The sequence below is a fragment of the Daktulosphaira vitifoliae genome, unplaced genomic scaffold, assembly GCF_025091365.1.
Source record: "Daktulosphaira vitifoliae isolate Bord-2020 unplaced genomic scaffold, ASM2509136v1 Scaffold_4, whole genome shotgun sequence".
Taxonomy (NCBI): domain Eukaryota; kingdom Metazoa; phylum Arthropoda; class Insecta; order Hemiptera; family Phylloxeridae; genus Daktulosphaira; species Daktulosphaira vitifoliae.
In genome coordinates this window covers 23,968,469-23,987,784 of record NW_026099575.1, presented here as the reverse complement: position 1 = coordinate 23,987,784, position 19,316 = coordinate 23,968,469, and the positions used below count along the sequence as shown (strand labels likewise).

At 24.5% G+C, this 19,316-nt stretch overlaps 2 protein-coding genes across 3 annotated transcripts; both read left to right on the top strand.

The window, feature by feature from the left end:
• The first annotated feature begins 1,058 nt into the window (after nucleotides 1–1,058).
• LOC126904180 (uncharacterized) lies at nucleotides 1,059–6,643 on the top strand. Its single transcript, XM_050682943.1, has 6 exons — nucleotides 1,059–1,371; nucleotides 2,488–2,599; nucleotides 2,655–2,738; nucleotides 3,408–3,544; nucleotides 3,607–3,757; nucleotides 4,526–6,643. Exons 2-6 carry the CDS (start codon nucleotides 2,568–2,570, stop codon nucleotides 6,414–6,416), a joined length of 2,295 nt encoding a protein of 764 aa, XP_050538900.1. The 5' UTR covers nucleotides 1,059–1,371; nucleotides 2,488–2,567; the 3' UTR covers nucleotides 6,417–6,643.
• A 2,468-nt stretch (nucleotides 6,644–9,111) lies between these two features.
• LOC126905937 (uncharacterized) lies at nucleotides 9,112–18,925 on the top strand. 2 transcript variants are annotated; one of them, XM_050686114.1, is made up of 8 exons: nucleotides 9,112–9,236; nucleotides 9,329–9,489; nucleotides 13,440–13,538; nucleotides 13,614–13,750; nucleotides 13,814–14,026; nucleotides 15,272–15,482; nucleotides 18,150–18,268; nucleotides 18,425–18,925. In XM_050686114.1, exons 2-8 carry the CDS (start codon nucleotides 9,369–9,371, stop codon nucleotides 18,476–18,478), a joined length of 954 nt encoding a protein of 317 aa, XP_050542071.1. In that variant the 5' UTR covers nucleotides 9,112–9,236; nucleotides 9,329–9,368; the 3' UTR covers nucleotides 18,479–18,925. The 2 variants fall into 2 exon arrangements, with proteins under 2 accessions (XP_050542071.1, XP_050542072.1); XM_050686115.1 differs by lacking the exon at nucleotides 9,112–9,236 and adding an exon at nucleotides 9,913–9,973 and having other exon boundaries at nucleotides 9,371–9,489.
• Nucleotides 18,926–19,316: the final 391 nt, after the last annotated feature.

The following is a 19,316-nucleotide window of genomic DNA, read 5'->3' as shown; positions in this document are numbered from 1 at the left end:
TTATAAAATAAACTTAAAAAACAAAAAACTTATCTTAAAACAGGTTTTGAGACCATATAAAAAAAAATCAATCAGTCCCGTCCCAGACATTGCCAATTGGATTTTAGATCTTTATTAGCCTTCCTTTTATCGCTAACACACTATGTTAAGAGTAAATATTTTTAATTCGATAACCTTGAAAACCCTTAGGTTTTCAACCCTCATCCTAAATTTTATCCATATATTATCAGGGTATAAAATGAATAAATTCACGAGTACATTCAATTTTTACATGAATGTGAATTTAAATTAAATAAAAAAACTCATTCATCAAATATTTATAAAAATAGATAGGTTTTCAATTTTGATAAAAATTAAGTATTATTTTCATCCTCCTAACATATTAAATTATTTATTTATCGAAAAACACTCTTAAAAAATGAAAGTTATACTAATTTTTCTTTTTTAAAAATAAATTTTTTTATTCATTATTATACATTTATGTCTCATAACTTTACTTTTTTAATGGCCACTTACATATCTAACAGGCTAAAGTTATTTTTTAAATTAAATATGAATAGTTTTTCTTTAAACTTGAAGAAGCTATATCCTTTTAAATCGTACCATGAGCCAATTCTTATCAAGTTCAATATTTGTTTTATGAAATAATTTTAATAGATGAATATCATAAATACATTTCATAAAAAAAACCTGTTACATGTAATTTTACTATCATAAAAAAAAAATAGATTTTTTCTATCTTGATAAATCTAACAGATAATTAAATCATTTTATAATAGTTTTTCATTTCTATAATCGTGTTTCATAGCAATAAATTCAATGCTCTTATCTGTAATGTTGATTGTACATAAATATTTTGATATAAATCGTATCACGTCGAACATAGAAATTCGCTTTTTACTACGATATCCGATATCGTTCAACTTGGCTACGGTTTGTAAGTAAAAATGTTTAATGGTGGGCGGGCGGGCGACTTTTACCATTGGCGCCCTGCAAAATGTTTAAAGGAGTTGGCCGCACTGTTAAAATTTTGTAATGAATTCCTCCCGACAAGACCCGCCGTCGAACGACAATGAAGGGAAGAAGCGAGAAGGGGACAAAAAAACTATTAACAGGGAAAATATTCGCTTTGAATAATAACACTGCACTTAGTTCTACGAAGAGTTAATTTTTATATTTGCAGTTGAAAAAATCGAATTACTTTGTTTTCTAGAATTAAATTTTCTATTTGTTTTATTTAGCTTCTATTACTGCCTCCTTCATCGTTGGTGGAGCTTGCAAACAATAGAGCCTAAACCGGCCAAACGACGTACCCCCTTCGAAACGTCGCAGAAAAAACATTACCTGTTCTTAATTGGAACTCGTAAAATTGTAAGTACGCAATTATTTACATATTTGTATCTTTAATCTCGATGTTATCTTGCAAATTATACTAAACGCTATTATCAAAATATTAAGTATTAAATTAACATCCCCTGTTAATAAACATCAAATCGTTTACTTGACATTAATTTTAATTTATTGTAAATATTCTAATTTTTAAATCTACTATTACAATTTATTTTATTAAATTAAAAATTTTATGAAATATTAAGTTTTTGTTAAACTATATGTATTTTATTATAAATTAATTTCTCTAAAATGTTGGTGCAATATTTAGTTTCTTTATTTTTAGTTTGTAATTCATTAATTTTAAGATAAATGTAGTTTACTATTGTTTATTTATATAGCTATAAATATTTTTAGAACTAATATTCTAATATACAAAAGTAATTTACTTGATAAGAATATCAGAAATAATGCAGTATCAAAATTTAATAAATCTTGATTTTTGTCTTGTTAAGTAACTTCTATCATGATAAGATTCCTTTTAATGTTCTTGTGTCAGTTAGTGTAACAATTTACTCCAGCCAAAAGTTTAAAATAAGTAGAATATAATTACATTTATGAATTTGTTTTTTTTTATTGAGTTCTAATCAATAGTTTATAAAAAAATTGTAATTTTTTTTAAAATATTGTAAATTTTAATACTTAGGGTATGAAATCTGGTATTTTACTTTTTGATTGCAACATTAGTGATTTGATATGTAGAATCAAATAGTTATTTATTTATTATAACAGAAAAACTTATAACTTCGTAGAGTAAAGATTTACCTTTGTTAGATCATGCCCGTCATAAAATGTTACTTTAGTAGAATCAAAAATATATAGCAGCATATTTAGTTTTAGATTTGTATTTACTTACATTTCTTAAAGATACCATTCTAAAGGCAAAAGTAAATCAATGTGTTCATTTTGAAATCAATCTATAAAAGTTTTACTTAAATTGCAACAACTAGTCAATAATTTTTATAAAGGTCATACCTTACCTTCTACTATATTTTATACTAATATAATATACTATAATGAAATACAGTTAATACCACATATTTATTAATTACAAATAATTCCTTTGTTCAGTTTAAACAATGAACATTTCTTTTTCAGGTTGATTTAAAGAATTCTTTTTTGAACACAAGAATATCTCATTATAAAATTTGAAGTCTTTTAGACTTCAGAATTCTTCCATGATGGAATGGAAGAATAATGCACCAGAAGGGTATTTCTTATGAAATAATATTTTGTTTTGTTTTTAATTTTTCTTATTTTTACAGAAAAAATAATAAAGCTCCTAATAACCAGAATAGAAGAGTTGCGGGAGGAAATAAAAAAGCCAATGATACTGTGGAATATTTTGGGTATGTGTCTTAAATTAATGTAATTATTATGGTATTGTTTTAATTATAGGTATTTTAGGCAGGATAATATAGAGATAGTGCCTTTTCATAATAAAAATAATTATATAAGAATATAATTAGTTGGAACAGTTAAAAAAAATTTTCATACATATCTCCTCTAATATAAACCCTGAGAATGCACCTAGTATTGGTGCAGTGGCGTAGTAATAGATTTCTTTTAGGGGGTCTATCACCATCATCACCCCCATAACTGTGTCATTGTATTTGCTGCTGAATATTTAAATATTACAAAAAAATTTGTTAAATTAAAGAAATAAAAAGTCCTCAATATTACTTTTTCTTTTTCAATTAAGTCGTTTACTATAACAGAATCACTCTATATTTTAAAAAAGTATAAATAGGGATTTTATTACAACAATTTCATTTTATTATTGTTAGTTATTATTATTAATTTTTTGTTATAAGGTTAATTAAGCTAGTATTTTTTAACTTATATTTGAAGTTTATATCAATTGTATAAAAGCTTGATTTTGTTAAGTTTTGGTTTAACTATCAACAAGTAAATTGAATATTAAACATATGAATTTTATAAGTTTAAATGATCATTTTATTGATTATGTTAATAATTAAAAATTTTGACTATTTGATAGATTGCCGTTTTTTTTCTAGGTCCTCTCAAAAATCAAAATCTAAAAGAAAGCCTAAGAAAGAAAGTAAAATGATTAATATTGAAGAGTTTGTTTGCACATATGGATCAGGTAACAATGTATCTAGCTCAGAACCAATCAAAGCTACGCCAACATTCCGTGAGTTTCTTTATATTTTTTGGCAATTTCTTAATTATTATATAAAAAAAAATCTGGTTTAGCTGTTACAACTAATGCATGGGCACGAAAAAAAGGATCCGAATTGTTCGCTAAAAGCAAGGATGATAATGAAGAAGAAAAAATGTTGAAAATGGCAATTGCTGAAAGCATCAAAAGTGCTGAAGAACATTCTCGCTCCAAAGACTCTATGTGGTAAATTAATTTTTATCTCATATAAAAAATACTTAAATAAAATACAGTAAAGAAATATTAATTATTGTTTTAAGTAATGATTTACTAGCAATCCAAACCAAGCATAAATTTTTGAAAAAATATATAAAAATATTAAGATGCAGTATCTATTAAAAATTGTTATATAATTTCATTGCTTTTAAAAACATTATTATATTTCTTATAACATATTTTTGAAATATTTGTCAGTACGCGGGCATATGTTTAAATTTTTAAACTTGTAACACATTTTTTTTTTATACAAATTAAATTTAAATTATTCTACAAGATTATTAAGATTTTTATTTATTTATTGTACTTTTTTTTTTTTCTGAATAAACAAAAATTTTAAATATTTTGAACTTAATACCTTTACTATCTTATTGCCTCAATTATGCACTTATGAGAATTGGACTGTTTTATTTCTAATGTCAAGTGTTGCATTACCAATGTTTCTTAAAAATTTTATTTAATTTTATCTTTTAATTAGAAAATTATTATTAAAATTACCATTCATAATTTATTTAAAAACCATTTCATAAGTTTATCATCAAATTTTTCTTTTTTTAATTGTTACCTTTCAACATACTATTAGTTTTAATGTTTTTGCTACAAATTATTTTGTAGTATAAATTTATTATAAGTATATGGACTATTATAAGTATATTATAGTATTGTCAGAACAATTGGTACTAAAGTTATATACATTTCTAATAATCAATTATTAATTTAAAATTTTTTTTTTTTTAGGAAAAATGACCAAGATGTTGTTATTGGTTCAGAAGATGTTACATTTCAAAAAAAACATAACTCCCAAAATAAAAAAAACTCGAGAGGTCCCAAAGAAAATAGATCTATTAATTGTTGGAACAATAGTTCTTTTTCTAAAGAAACTGATGATTACGGATTTACATCAGAACACAACAAGATTAATAAAACTTCTAAGATTGGATCTCTATGGGAAGATGAATCTAAAAATAATAGATCTAAAGAGCGTAAAGACTCAAAAAATAAGTCAAAACATAATCAGAAAGATAAACCTAAAGAAATTAAGTCCTCTCCTACTGATAGTCCATTAAAACCTGAGAAAAAACTCAGACAACGGGGTGATTGGAAAGAAACTTTCATTAAAGACAATTACCAACCAGAAAGGAATGTAAGATCAAATGATATTGATGATCAAAGGCCTCAACCTCAACCACACGATTGGAGTGTGCTGACATCAGGATGGAATAAGCCTGAGGAAAGAAAAGAAGAAAAAAAACCATCTAATATGTGGAATGGTGATATGGGTATCAGTGTTACTAAAAATAAGTGGGAATCTACTAATTGGTCACCAGAGCCTGTTAAAACTGAGTCTATAGACATTTGGAGTAGTGATCGTCCTAAAAGCAATTCTATTGTTTGGAATGATTCAGTTGAAACCAAAGATGATATTATAGATTCAAAACTCGTTCAGCCTGAACGAACTGAAATAAAGTCTTCCGTATTTGGCTTGACTGATTCTTGGGCGCCAATTACTACTCAAATTAAAGAACAACCTAAACCTATAGAGAGTCCTAAGTTTATTGAGAAAAAACCACTGCCGGCTCCGGATTTCAATAGATATTTGTTAGAGGCTTTGAGTCAGAGTTCTCCTTATTCTGTGTCATCACATACAGAACCACAAATATCTCAATCAAATACAGATAGCTTGTACACGAATTTAGAGTCTGTACTTCCAAAATCCTCCAATTCAGTTTTAGAAACAAATAACTCTCCAGAGTTTCTATCCAACCTGCATTTTTTGGCTAATATGACTCAGATATGTGATAGGTTGGGTCTTAATAATAAACAACTATTATCAGACCTACCAGTTGGTGCATCCAGTAGTAATGTTGAGTCAGATCTTCTTCAGCAAACACCTACGTTGAACCAAATTCAACAAAATCTCAATTGGAATCAAAAATCCAATCAAAAAGTTTACCAGCCATTTCAGCCAGTGTTGCCACACCAATCTGACTTTATGTTGCCTAACCAATTGTTGCAATCCCAACAGCAGCATCAACAGCAGCAACAACAACAACAGCAGCAGCAACCACAACAACCATCTTTTATGCCTGCAAATTCAAGCAACTTCAACATTGCTGGAAATAATGCTTTCCCAACATTAAATTTAGATTTAAATCCTCAATTTAATAATCTGATTTACCCAAGCCCTTTGGTACCTCCTCCTAATGGATTATTTCCTTATCAGCACCAAACAAACATTGAAAGGTTGGCTAATTTGTCTTTAACACAAGATAAAGTTAGCTTTCCTATGTATAATTTGGTCCAAGATAAACAAACTCGTCAAAATGATGCTTTTTCTTCTGTTCGAGAGCCAATTAAACAATCTAAACCTGTACAACCTAATATGTTTGTACCAAACACGTTACCTAACTCATACAATTTTAATATTGATCCAACTCCCCCATTGTTCCCTGCAAATTTATTTTATGCACAGATGCCTCAAGATGTAAACTATGTGCAGCCAAATCAGCAGCAATTCCATAATTTCAAGGACCAAAATGTACAACATATGTTTGGTAACCAAAAGTTAGAACATCAAGTACTGAGGGACAAAATGTTGAATGTTGGAAATCCATATTTGAAAGATTAATACATATGTAGTTACGTAATTTTAATACGTCATCTAGTCAATGGAAATACTTAGGTTTTGATACCTCTGTAGCATTGAACCCCATATATTGTATAAGGTACAGTGTTTTATTTTCGCTTAATTTTTCCCACCAATTTCTCCTAGAGTGTGTGTGTTTTTTTGGCAATAAATACTTTTTACCCATTAATTGCATCGATATTTGTATCGATTATTTTGGGTAAAATTAATGAATTGTGTTAATTTTTTCCTCTTCCTGTTTGCAGTTTTGTTAATCTTAATTAAGTACATATTAATTTTCAAATTGTTGGAATCATTAATTTATGATGTTCATAATTAAATAGGAAAAGTTTCCTTTATGTTATTAGGAAATAGGAAAACACAATTCATGTTATACACATTTATAAAAATGTAATATCTATATAAATAAAATAATTATTGTAAAATAAACGTTTTCATTTCAATTAAAAAATAGAAATGCTTAATTTCCTTTTTGAAAAAAAATAATCAATTGTTTTTTTTAAGTCAGTTATGATTAAATAAATTTATACTATATAAATAGAATTAAACAAAAAAAAGTTGAATCAAGTACATCAAATGTAAATTAATTATTTCATTACATTAGATTAATTAATACTAATAATTGTTTGTAGAGGTATTTAAATGTTAAAAACTGTGGTTTCAAAAACAGCTGATGTTATTGATTACACTGTTTTATGTCATAAGATGTCTCTACTTCTACTGCGCGAATCCTATCCATTTTAATATAACTTATCCTTATTTTACTTTAATAATTACCTCACCATTTATTTTAGAAGAACTTCAACAGATTAAAATAATAGTTATAAAATTATTCCTATAAATTCCTAAAGCATATTATGTCTATGACTAATATTAAAAAATAATGACTGTGTTTAATATGTGTAACTATGCAGATTTTTAGGTTAAACACTGCATAAAAAAAAAAAATGGTAATTTTTATACTAGTATAAAGTTTTCTGTTATATTTATTTTTAATTTCTTAATAAATGTAAAAATCAGTAGTTGATTAAGCGGAGTCTAGAGTTCGATTCCGACATTATACGAAAATAAAAATTTCTACTTTCGAGTAGAAAAAAGATGTTTTTGTATATAATTATTTTTAAACAGAAATTTATATTATATGATAATTAATTATAATTTTTATTTAGTATAAAATTAGTTATGTGGTTATATTAGTGAAATAAGTGGCGAGCGACTTTGTGAAATTGGACCGGTCAAAAATATACCCCAGTTTCTTATAATCTTAATGACGCCCTTGGATAAATTTATCCAATTGTAAATTTCATATTCTTTAAGTCGTACTCAACGATTTTTATGATGTACTATACAGATTGAAACAGATCTAACTGACAGCTCATATGACTTTCTAATCAATAATTATATTTTTATTATTATTTTAAATACATTTTGTATTTATAGACAAATCAAAAGCATTTTTTTTTTTAATATTTATTTTTAATAAAAAAAGGAAATAGATTTTTATTATTTCAAAACAGCCGTTTCTATAGAAATTTTCTTACAAAAAAATTTTGATAGGTCCTATAATAANTATTTTAAATACATTTTGTATTTATAGACAAATCAAAAGCATTTTTTTTTTTAATATTTATTTTTAATAAAAAAAGGAAATAGATTTTTATTATTTCAAAACAGCCGTTTCTATAGAAATTTTCTTACAAAAAAATTTTGATAGGTCCTATAATAACTTATGACAAGTAATAAATAAGTTAAAAACATTTTAATACACAAAGTGGGTATGTAGCACAAATAGGTTCAGCTCGTACTAATGTATATTTATAACGCATAGTCTACCTGCGTTACACTTATTTTATGTATTAAAATGTTAGTAACTTAATAAGTATCTCACTCTATATACTAAATCGTAATTTGTTCCATTAAGTAAATTTATTTTTTAGCCAAATATACTTCAATATTTATCAAGAATTATTTGATATAAATGAACTTTTTTGTTCTTTATATAATTATAATAGTATTTCTGAAGAAGAGGTATTACAATTACAATAATTTATTATGATATCAATTTAGTTTCCTCACATTTATTTTATAAACAGTTACACAAATAGAGTTGTAGGAACCCCCATCAAAATTCAATGTTTTCTTTTTCTTCAATTTTTACTCAAAATATAATACATGCTATCTTTTCTCTCAAGAGTTTATGATACCATTGATATTCATTCATGATCTGTATCTACACTAGTAGTTGGATTACTGTCCATAATAATTTACTGTTTTAAGAATTTTTATTAACATTATAAAATTCTGCCAAATATTAATGTTATTATAAAAATAATACGTTTTAAAAATAATATTTCTGGTAATTCTACTATTTAAATACTGTAATAAATTGTACAAGGATAAACTTTAAAATTCGTGTTATTTAATTTTAGCTAAAGTGTATGTAAAGTAGAAAATTGAATTAAATACGATAATCAGTTACATTGTAGAATTTAATGCAATAACGGTTTTTTAAAACAATATGATAAATATCAAATGGAGAATAATCAATTATTTACTGATAATAATTCTTTAAAAATAAAAATAGTTCAATTAAACACTAGAGGGTGACACATAGCCTGTCTTCAAACACTATATCAATAACGGTCAGATATAACCTAGTTTCATCTTATCATGAAATTTCTTTGAATTTAAATAGCGAGTAGTAATGATAAGATCCGTTGACATATTTACCGCGAAAATATTTATAATGCTTCTAAAGCAAAATAGCTACAAAAAATATCGCACGACGTTACATTCTGTTAGGTAATATTTTCACATTCTTTTATTATACAATATTCAGTTCTATTTGGTCTTATTATTTTTTGAGAAAAAATTCCGTTTTTTTTACCTACTAGCTATATGCAATAGTGATTTGTTATATATCTAAAACAAAATATGAACAGACGATCAAGTCTTAACTTAACTGGAGACGAGACTTTGGCTGAAGAAGAATTTCAAGCATTTAAGAGACAGTTAAAGACTGTTCAAAATATGATTGAAATTTTGAATGAAAAAAGTTAGTATTTTTAAATATACAAAAATTTATAACAGGTTGGCTTTATAAAAAAATTAATTTTTTTACGAATTATATTTAAAACATTTTGAACTAATCATTATTTAGTTGTTATTTAAATGATTGTAAGTATTGTACATTAATGGTGTTAGATTACAAATTCCAAATATAGAGTAAAACATTATTTTGAGAATTCTAAAAAAATTTTCATATTATTAAATTGTAATTTAATAATAAGATACAAAGATATAATTTTGTAAATTAAGTATATATTAAGATATTTATAGGGTCTATACATTAATTGATTTTTTCTTTTGTGACCAACCAAAGCACCTTGAAATTCAAGCTACATCACATTTTTATATAGAAAATAGTACTTGACAATGAGCAAAGAAAAACTTTTAAAAAAAAATAATTTTTGTTTAGGCCCAAGGAACAATGTTTAAAGTATCTAATGGTTAATTATCTGCTGCTTACGTAATAACAAGTAATATTTTAATATGGCTTAGATAGTTTAACTTTAAAATATGAGTGATATAGTATTTGTAATTAAAAACTATTTTCGAAAAACATTGCCTAATATATTAATAATTAGTAATTGAAATTTTCAATTTGATTTGAAACAAGCATGATCACTGGTGGAATGACCCCAACTTATCAAGGTCTAAGTAGCGCAGGCTTTCTACTAAACAATATCACTATTTTTTTGTTTGTTTATACATAGTATTTTGAAATATAAATAATAGGTCTTGATGAATTTCTCCAACTTCCCAGTATCTCAGTCTACCATAGTGCAAAATAAATTAATGATATAAAATGCACACAGTTTTTCATGAAGTGGATAGGAACTATCATCTAAGCATCTAAATGTGTTATTCCTTTTGAGTCGTAATTAATTTTTATAACTACTCATTAAAACAACTCATACCAATTAATCACAAATAATTTTGTAAATTATTTATTCCATTTAAATTCAATTTTACATCAACTACTTTAATTTTTACTAAATTAAATTTAACATAGTTATTTTTTTATGTTGCAATAAAATTTTACCATCGTTGCTAACCAAAAGTCCTAAATATATGTATATATATATTGTAGTGTGACCCTTGGTAGTTCCTCTAAAATAATATAAACTAAATAGAAAACCTCAGTAACTAAGACAGATATATCGTAGTTAGCTTTTTCAAGCAATTTAACCCCTAAATAGCATGTATTAACATGTCAATGTTATAGCCTAGTGGGCTATACTTTCAAGTATTATACTTACAATATGATCACGTATATTTGGTCGTATCATTATGAAAGCTTGGAACTTTAGACAAATTCATGTTTGTTAGAAAAAACATATTGATAATTGGNTTGGAACTTTAGACAAATTCATGTTTGTTAGAAAAAACATATTGATAATTGGTTTGATACAAATTTATTTCATAATACCCCTATTTCAGACAAAATTTTGTTTCACATAGTATTGCATAATTCATAATTTTTTAACAAAATTGTATATTATAGTTATTTATAATATATTTTTGCATATTTAGTAAAAGAAAAGTTTTAATAAAATTAATTTTTGTACAAAAATATTATTACTTGATCTCCTTTATTTAACCCTTCTTGTAATAAAAGAGCAATATTAATTGGAAAAATATGTATTATACTTAATAATAGTTTTATATTCTATTATAATATAATAGAATATAAAATTCATTTTCCATATATTTTATGAAATAGGTTTAAACCAATATAACTAACATCTAAAATTTTCAACACATTATATTTTATCATCTCAGAATAGAAATGTCATCAAATTTTTGTTTTATTAACACATTAAAAAAAAAAACGGTAGCACAGTGGGGTCGCGGCATAGTGGAGACATTGCATAGTTGGGTTCAGTCTAGATTTAATCTGACAGTGATTAAAATCACTATCATAAGAAACGCTTCGATGCAAATCTGTAGATAGTGTTTAATTTTAAAAAATTGTTGGATAATTGCAAAAGCAACATCAACTTCTATTAAAATAAAATACAAAACCCATAATTTTCATACAAAAATAGCATATTTTTGAATATGGTAGCCATTTGCGTATAGAAGATAGGTCGTCGGGACAAATTTTTTTTTTTCATTTTGTAGTACATAAAATAAGCTTTAATTTGATATATGTTTAAAGGACGCAGTCTTTCCGGAACATTTTCAAAAATTAAGTTGAAAAAATTAATTTTTGTAAAAAAGTTGCCATTTTAAATCCCCCCCAATGAGCAGGTTAAGTGATAGATTTTCAAAAAAATGATATCAAATGAAAGGTAAATATCTAAGGTTTTAGTATAAAAAAAAATTATGTTGATTTGTTGATTTTTCAAAAAGTTATGGAAGTTTTAAGAAAAAAAAGTGAAAAAATTTCGAAAATTAGCGATTTCTAAATTTGTAATTTTTTTGGATATTTCCCCCATTTGCGGGGAACGAGGGAATTTTTTTCAATTTTTAAGGGTAATGTCTTCAACTAGATACGATTTGTGATCTTTTGACGTATTTTTGAAAGAAATCGGTCCTATGAGAGCTGAGAAAAAGTGGCAACAGACAAAAAAAAAAAAAACACATCTTAGTAAAACCAATACCTTCTCAGCTTCGCATCGAAGCTAAAATACTAATTTGACAATAATTTGTATCTGACATTTGATCAATTTTTTGGGAGAGATTAAAAAGTAATTTATATATTATTAAATAATATATAATATATTTTTTTATTTATATTATTTTCTTATGAGATATTATATAATATGTAAAATATTAGTTGACACTAAAAAAAATTGTTTTTTTTTAAATTAATTTTAAATCACTAATAATTGAATTTAAAATTAGATATGTGCTACCACTTAATTAGTATTTCAGAGAAAAATAAATCAAAATACTTAAAAATAAACTATATAAAATTATATTCTTCTTGAAAATATGAATTCAATGATATCAAAATTCTATTATTAAAAAAAGAAACCTAGCACAGTGGAGACATAGCATAGTTAGTTCCAGTATAGATAATATCTGACAGTGATTAAAATCAATATCATAAAAAATGCTTCGTTGCAAATCTGTAGATAGGGTTTAATTAAAAAAAAATTATGGATTATATAAAAAGCAACATGATCTCCTATTTCCTTATTTATATCCTGATTACAAGTTTTATGATTTATAAGTGTAATATATGAATAAATAATTATTATAGCAATTACATATAGTATGATAATGATATTTAATAATTTAATATTGTAATTTTTTACAAAAATTGTATTTAAATTATCAACTTTGATGTCCGTTTTCAGCATGAAAACAAAAAAAGTCCGAAATTATTTTTTTTATATTGAAGTATATTATATAAGCTTTTATTTAAGATATATATAAAAGTGTCAGTATTTCCAGAACACTTTCAAAAGTTAAGTTGAAAAAGTTGTAATTTTGAATCCTCCCTTGTGGGCAGGTAAAGGGTCAAATTTATAAAAATAAATATACAAATTGATAGGTAAATACCTCATAAATCTATAAAAAAAATTTTTTTATTGATTTGGTCATTTCTAAAAATATAATGGCAGTTTTAAGTAAAAGAAATTGAAAAAGTGTCAAAAATTAGCGATTTTTAAATTGGTAATTTTTTAGCTTATATTTTATTGCATATTTAACTAGTTATTAATGCATTTTTATGTGCTTATTTTGGTATTTTTTAGCATTTAAGTTCTGAGCTTTGGTTATCATAATGTAAAAACTAAATATGAAACTGTAAAATAGTATTATTATTGATATTCTGACTAAAATAAAATACACTAAAAAAATATAGTATAAATATGATCATGCTGCATTTAGGTGTCATGGTGTATATGTTTATTGTTGGATTGATTCCATTTTTTCAATGAATTTTTTCTATTAAAAAACAATTTAATAAATATTTTATTTTTATTAAAGTTGTTGATAAAACTTTGGGAGTCGATGATTTAACAGATATGGACAAAGAAATGAAAATAATGGTAAACCTTGAAAATAAAATAACATCAGAGAAAATGAGTAAGTACTCTGGGTAGTTATGATTTTGCCTAGTTTAATTTTTGTTAATTTATGTTTAAATGCAATATGTTCTAGAATCGTGTTACGTACCATATAAGGCATTATCCCTTAAAATGACTCAAGAGTCTTATCGTATTTGTAGCTGGCTAATGGAAAAAGAAACTAGTGAAATGGACAACACATTTGATATTAACACCTTCATAGATAAAATTGCATGTCAATATATTTAATATAATAATAATTTTATTAACTTAATATGTTATTAATTAAACTAGATTGAATCGTGTAGTGGTAAAGAAGATCCTTTGGTTCATATAGACAATCTTTTTAAAGGTGTTGTAAAAAATATTAATTATTTTGACTTACACGTGTATGGTAATATTAAAATAGAAGAAAATGAGTCACAGCCAATGACAGAAACTCAAGTAAAAAGAGAAATTAGAAGATCTCAGAAGCGACAACTAGAAGCCCAAGTTACTCCTGATGTGGTAATGTATACATTTTAGCTTCGATGCGAAGCTGANAAATTTCGGACTTTATTTTATCTTCATGGTGAAAACAGACATTAAACTTAATAAAAAAAATACGATTTTTGTAAAAAAATTCTTTTTTATATTTTTAACTTTATAATGCTATAACTTCTCGAAAGATGTATGGATCAATATAATTCTTTTTTTTGTAGATGCATGATGTCTTTACCTATCATTTGGTATATTTTTTTTATAAATCTGACTTTTGACCTGCCTACAGGGGGGGATTCAAAATGACAACTTTTTCACAAAAAATTGACTTTTTCAACTTAAATTTTGAAAGTGTTCCGGAAAGTCTGACACTTTTATATATATATTAAATTAAAGCTAATGTAATTTACTTTATTATGCGAAAAAAAAATTTCGAACTTTATTTTATCTTCACGGTGAAAATGGCTACCGAATGCTATTATTGTGTGAAAATTCTCGATTTTATTTTTTAAATTTTTAACTTTATAATGCTATGACATATTGAAAAGTGTATGGATCAACATTATTTTTTTATGAGAAATAATATTTTTTAATAATCCCTTTTTCATTCTACATACTTTATCTTAATTAGGATATTAATAATGAACTAGCAGATAATGTAGCTTTTGGAATAGTCCACCAATTTTTTAAAATTAAATACTATCTAAAGATTTGCATCGAAGCGTTTTTTTTTGATAGTGATTTTAATCACTGTCAGATATCATTATACTTAATCCATCTATACCACGTCACCACTGTGCCGCGACCCCCCTGTGCTGGGTTTTTTTATTTCTATACAGTTAAATCAGTTAGTAATTTCAATAAATAGAAACTTATATCTTATAGGATAAGATATTTAAATGATCCTCCTAAAAAGTTTTGTAATAAAACATATAAGTGCTAACTTAATTATGTGTTTGGTATAAACAATATAGAGATAGTATTTCAAAAATTACTTAAATATAAGTTACTTTTAAAGTTAATGGCTATTTTATGTACATATTCAATACACTTGTTTAAGAAAATAATTCTTAAAAAATCTTTATGACTCTGGTTATTAATATTAGAATTAATCTATAGGAGTGGGTCTAACACCAAAAAAATAATTTTCTTTCTTTTGGTGTTTTTTACCTTTAATGTTAAGTTAGCTTGAAAATGGGAGCTAACCTTGGGATACACCAGTCAATATTTTTTTTTTTATAATATTTTTAATAAATAAAAATATAATTACAGGTAGACAGTGAATCTGGAGACAATGTATTACAACAAACTCTTATGAGAGTAGTTAATTGTTTAAAATGTGCTGTTGCAGCTAATAATGGAAAACCAGTTGGGTTTTACAAATTTGCATTTGATCCATTTAGTCTTACATATACGGTAGAAAATCTTTTTAATATAGCTTCACTAGTGAAAGACAAAGTAGTAAAAATTGAAAGATCGGAAGGCTAGTATTATTTAGCTAATTAGTTATTTTTTAGTATATATAGATGTAGGACTAAAACAGATTTAATTCTTTGCTTTTCGAAAAAAATGTATATTTTATACAGAATGTTAATTAAGTAAGGAAACAGGTCAATTATAACATACAATGAGAACAACAGAAATCCATTTCCTTATTTACTGATCACTCTATATAAAAAAAATATTGTATAAAAGTCTTGCATACATTGTTGTAATAGTATATATAAATGAATAAATTCTACAATACACCTTTCTTTAAATTAAGACCGTCTCGAAAGGGGCATCTTCTTCATCAATAATATACAGCTCTGAATCAGAACTGTCTTGTTTCAAATGGTTCATTTAGTCTGATACTTCAGTAGTTTTGATTGGTGTTTCATGAGTACCTAATTTGAACACAGCTTACATTTTATGTCCGCAGTAACCAGTCAAACGATAGGATCCTAAGTATTTCTTAGCAATTTTTGATATTGGTAAAATTTGGGTTCTTTTAACAGCTACTGGATCACCAATTTTGTAATGTTGCAGGTTTTTATGTATCTTAATTGTTGTTCTCATTGAACTTTTAATATGTTGTTTACCTTCATATTTCTCTTCTTCAAAATTATCGACATAACTTTTTGCATAATCTTGTTCAATAGCTTCACATATAGAAAATTACTGAGGATGGCGTATTTTAACTGCTAAAATCAATTTAAAGGGAGTCATACCAATAGAGCTTTGATAGAAGCTATTAAAGCCACCTAGACCTTAGAAACTACTTTATACCATTCGTCAGACCTATCAATATTTAATTTAGACACAAATAAAATGATTAAATTATTTAACTGCTCAATTTGTCTATAACCTCTAGGAAGTCTAGATGTTATTACTAGATGTTATTACAGATGTCCATTACTAGTCTAACTAAATTCCAAATATGGTTCTAAGATTGTTCATATTTTTCATAACTTCTATTGAAGTAGTTCTTCGAAATAGCTAGCAAAACTTACAAAAAGGCATTTATTACAACAAAAATATATATAAATCCTATAGAGCTATTGAATATTCTTTGTTTACTAAATCTTCTATTTTTTATCACTCCAAAATGTCTAATATCATGAATATCTTTTATTACTTCTAGTTGTATTGTTCTGGCAATAAGTAACATAGCATTATTCTTTATTCAATTAGGTGTAAAGTAGACAACTTGTCTGTTAAGTGTTTTTAACAAATTGTTTGTCCATTTAGAAATGGTGTACATATCATTATCTGAAAAAATTGACATTGATTTTTCTACATCTCAAAATGATGGTCAATGGTCACAAACCAAAATAAACTGATTAAAATTGTTCCCCAAATAGCCTTGCAGTTTTTTAGGTGCTATTTCTTACATGCAAAACTAAAAAAATAAATATCAATTAATAAAATTTAATAATGTATCATAGCATACATCTTAAAAAACAAAAACATTACAAAAAGGATAAATTTGTCTCTGTTTTATCTTGGAAAAGCCCCCAAAATGTGGGATTAAAACAGATAAAATTCTTTGCTTTTGAAAAAAATGTATATTTTATATAAAAAAAATATTGTATAAAAGTATGATATCATATTGTAATATATATAATATATATATATCTAATAATATGTATAAATACCTGCTTAAAAAAAAAAGATACGATAACCTTAAAGATAATTTATATCAAATATAGATTCAAATTGTGATCTTAAAAACTATTTTTAAAAATAATAAATTCTGCATAGATATAAAAAATTGGGCAATAGTTAACATAAAATTAATTTTTTATATTTTTACAATATGCTGGTTACATTTTTATACTTATTAATATTTTTGTATTTAAAATTTCTTAAAAATATGAAATAATTATGAGATGCTAAATAAGTTAGAATACTTAATCAAGTCATTTTTCTTTTTTAATATGAAATCATAGAAAATTATTTGTATCAGGACTCTCAAATAATATCAATACTTTAATAAAGTATTTGGATTTCAAAGATATATGGTTAATGATGTTGATTATAGAATTTTCAATATCAATGTTTAAATCATTATTATATTGAATATAACATTTTTAAATTTTTATGTATAATGTCTTAATCAAATATGAAATTGTTATAAAGCATAATTCCCATGTGTGATTTTCATTCTATATTTACGTATATTTTGCTATTAAATAGTCATTATTTACTAGCAAAATATACGAAATATAAACTTCCATAAATTAAAATGTCGGGAAATTGTGTTTTAATGTTAAGTTTATATGATTTCTATTTAGATTATATATTTTAAAAACTATTTTCAAAAGATTTTAAATGAAGTCTTTGAAATATTTATGTTAGAAATAAAAAGAAAATGCTACTCAATTAGTGAGAATTTAACATAACCTCATTTTTCAAAATTGTGGAGTTACTGCACTTCATAGTAGTAGAGTAGTTTATATAATAAATATTATGTTATCAGGATATTATTATTTTTCTTCAATATTGTGATAAAATATTGCAGAAAACATTACTGTATCAATAAAATGTAACATTTAAAAATTCTAATTTTTATGTAGATTAACAATGTTCTATATTTTATTGACTTTGTTGTTTCAAAAAATTTTTAATACTTATTAATTATTGAAATATTACTATTCATAATTTATAGATAGTGATTTGGGTGAGTTTATTTCCATTACCTTAGCAAAGAAAAAAAATAATGATAGCATAAATAATAAAGATGACCATGATTCTACCTTGTTTACTATAAATCATACTATATGGAAGGTAAATTGAAATAATAATTATGATTTCTATAAAAAGTTGAAGCATTATTAATAGTTAAATGTTTAAAATACTTAACAATTAACTAATTTCATATGCTGAATTTAAAACTTATTATTAAATAAAAACTTATGTTTTATTATTATTATCATTTTGTAGACTTGTGTAGAAAAGTACAATATCACTGAGAGAATGATTGATCAAGATGGTTGATAATTTTGTTTTACAGTCCTAACTTTACTATTTAACAAAAATTGCAGTGTATTAAATTAATATACATAAAAAAAGTTTTACAGTTATTATAAAGTTACCTTTTTTTTAGAGTTTTTGTTATTCTGTTTTTTTTATCTTATTATATATTACTTGCTATATAAATATTGAGTTTTATTTTTATTTTTATATGAAATAGTTTTGTTTAAAAATTAAATATTACAAATAAAATAAACAATATAATTTTGTATTATCAATCCATAAGCTTTACTGTAAAATTATTGAATTTTTATATTTTCGGTTTATTTTTTTGCCTGTTAGCAATTTTTAGTAAATAATTAGTTGGTTAATTTGTTTTTTTTTTTAATTGATACAAATAATGATGTAAAAAACAACTTTGATATGTTTTGTCTAGAGCATTTGTTTCAAATTATATAATGTAACTGAAAATTATGATCTTATTTTGAAAAATAGGTTTTCTAGATACTCATTATAATTTATTTAGTATACTATCCCTCATTTTTTTTATTAAGTCTTTAAAATTTACTCATTAGGATTTTATTATTTTTTTGTTATCCATTATTATATCAAGTTAAAAAAAATTAACTCTTATGGTAGTTTTGAGTTTTTAATTAAAAATTGAACTTGACCACTTACATAATAATATAACCTTATCAAAAGACACCGCCTATAATCTGAATCGTATACAACTCGTTTGAAATTCAATTTAATGACTGGTGATATAAAAAATATTTTTAATATTTTAATGATAAAGTATTGAGTGAATATTTAAATATTTTTTAAAATTATTTGAAATAATCTTTAAATACAAAAAAACTTA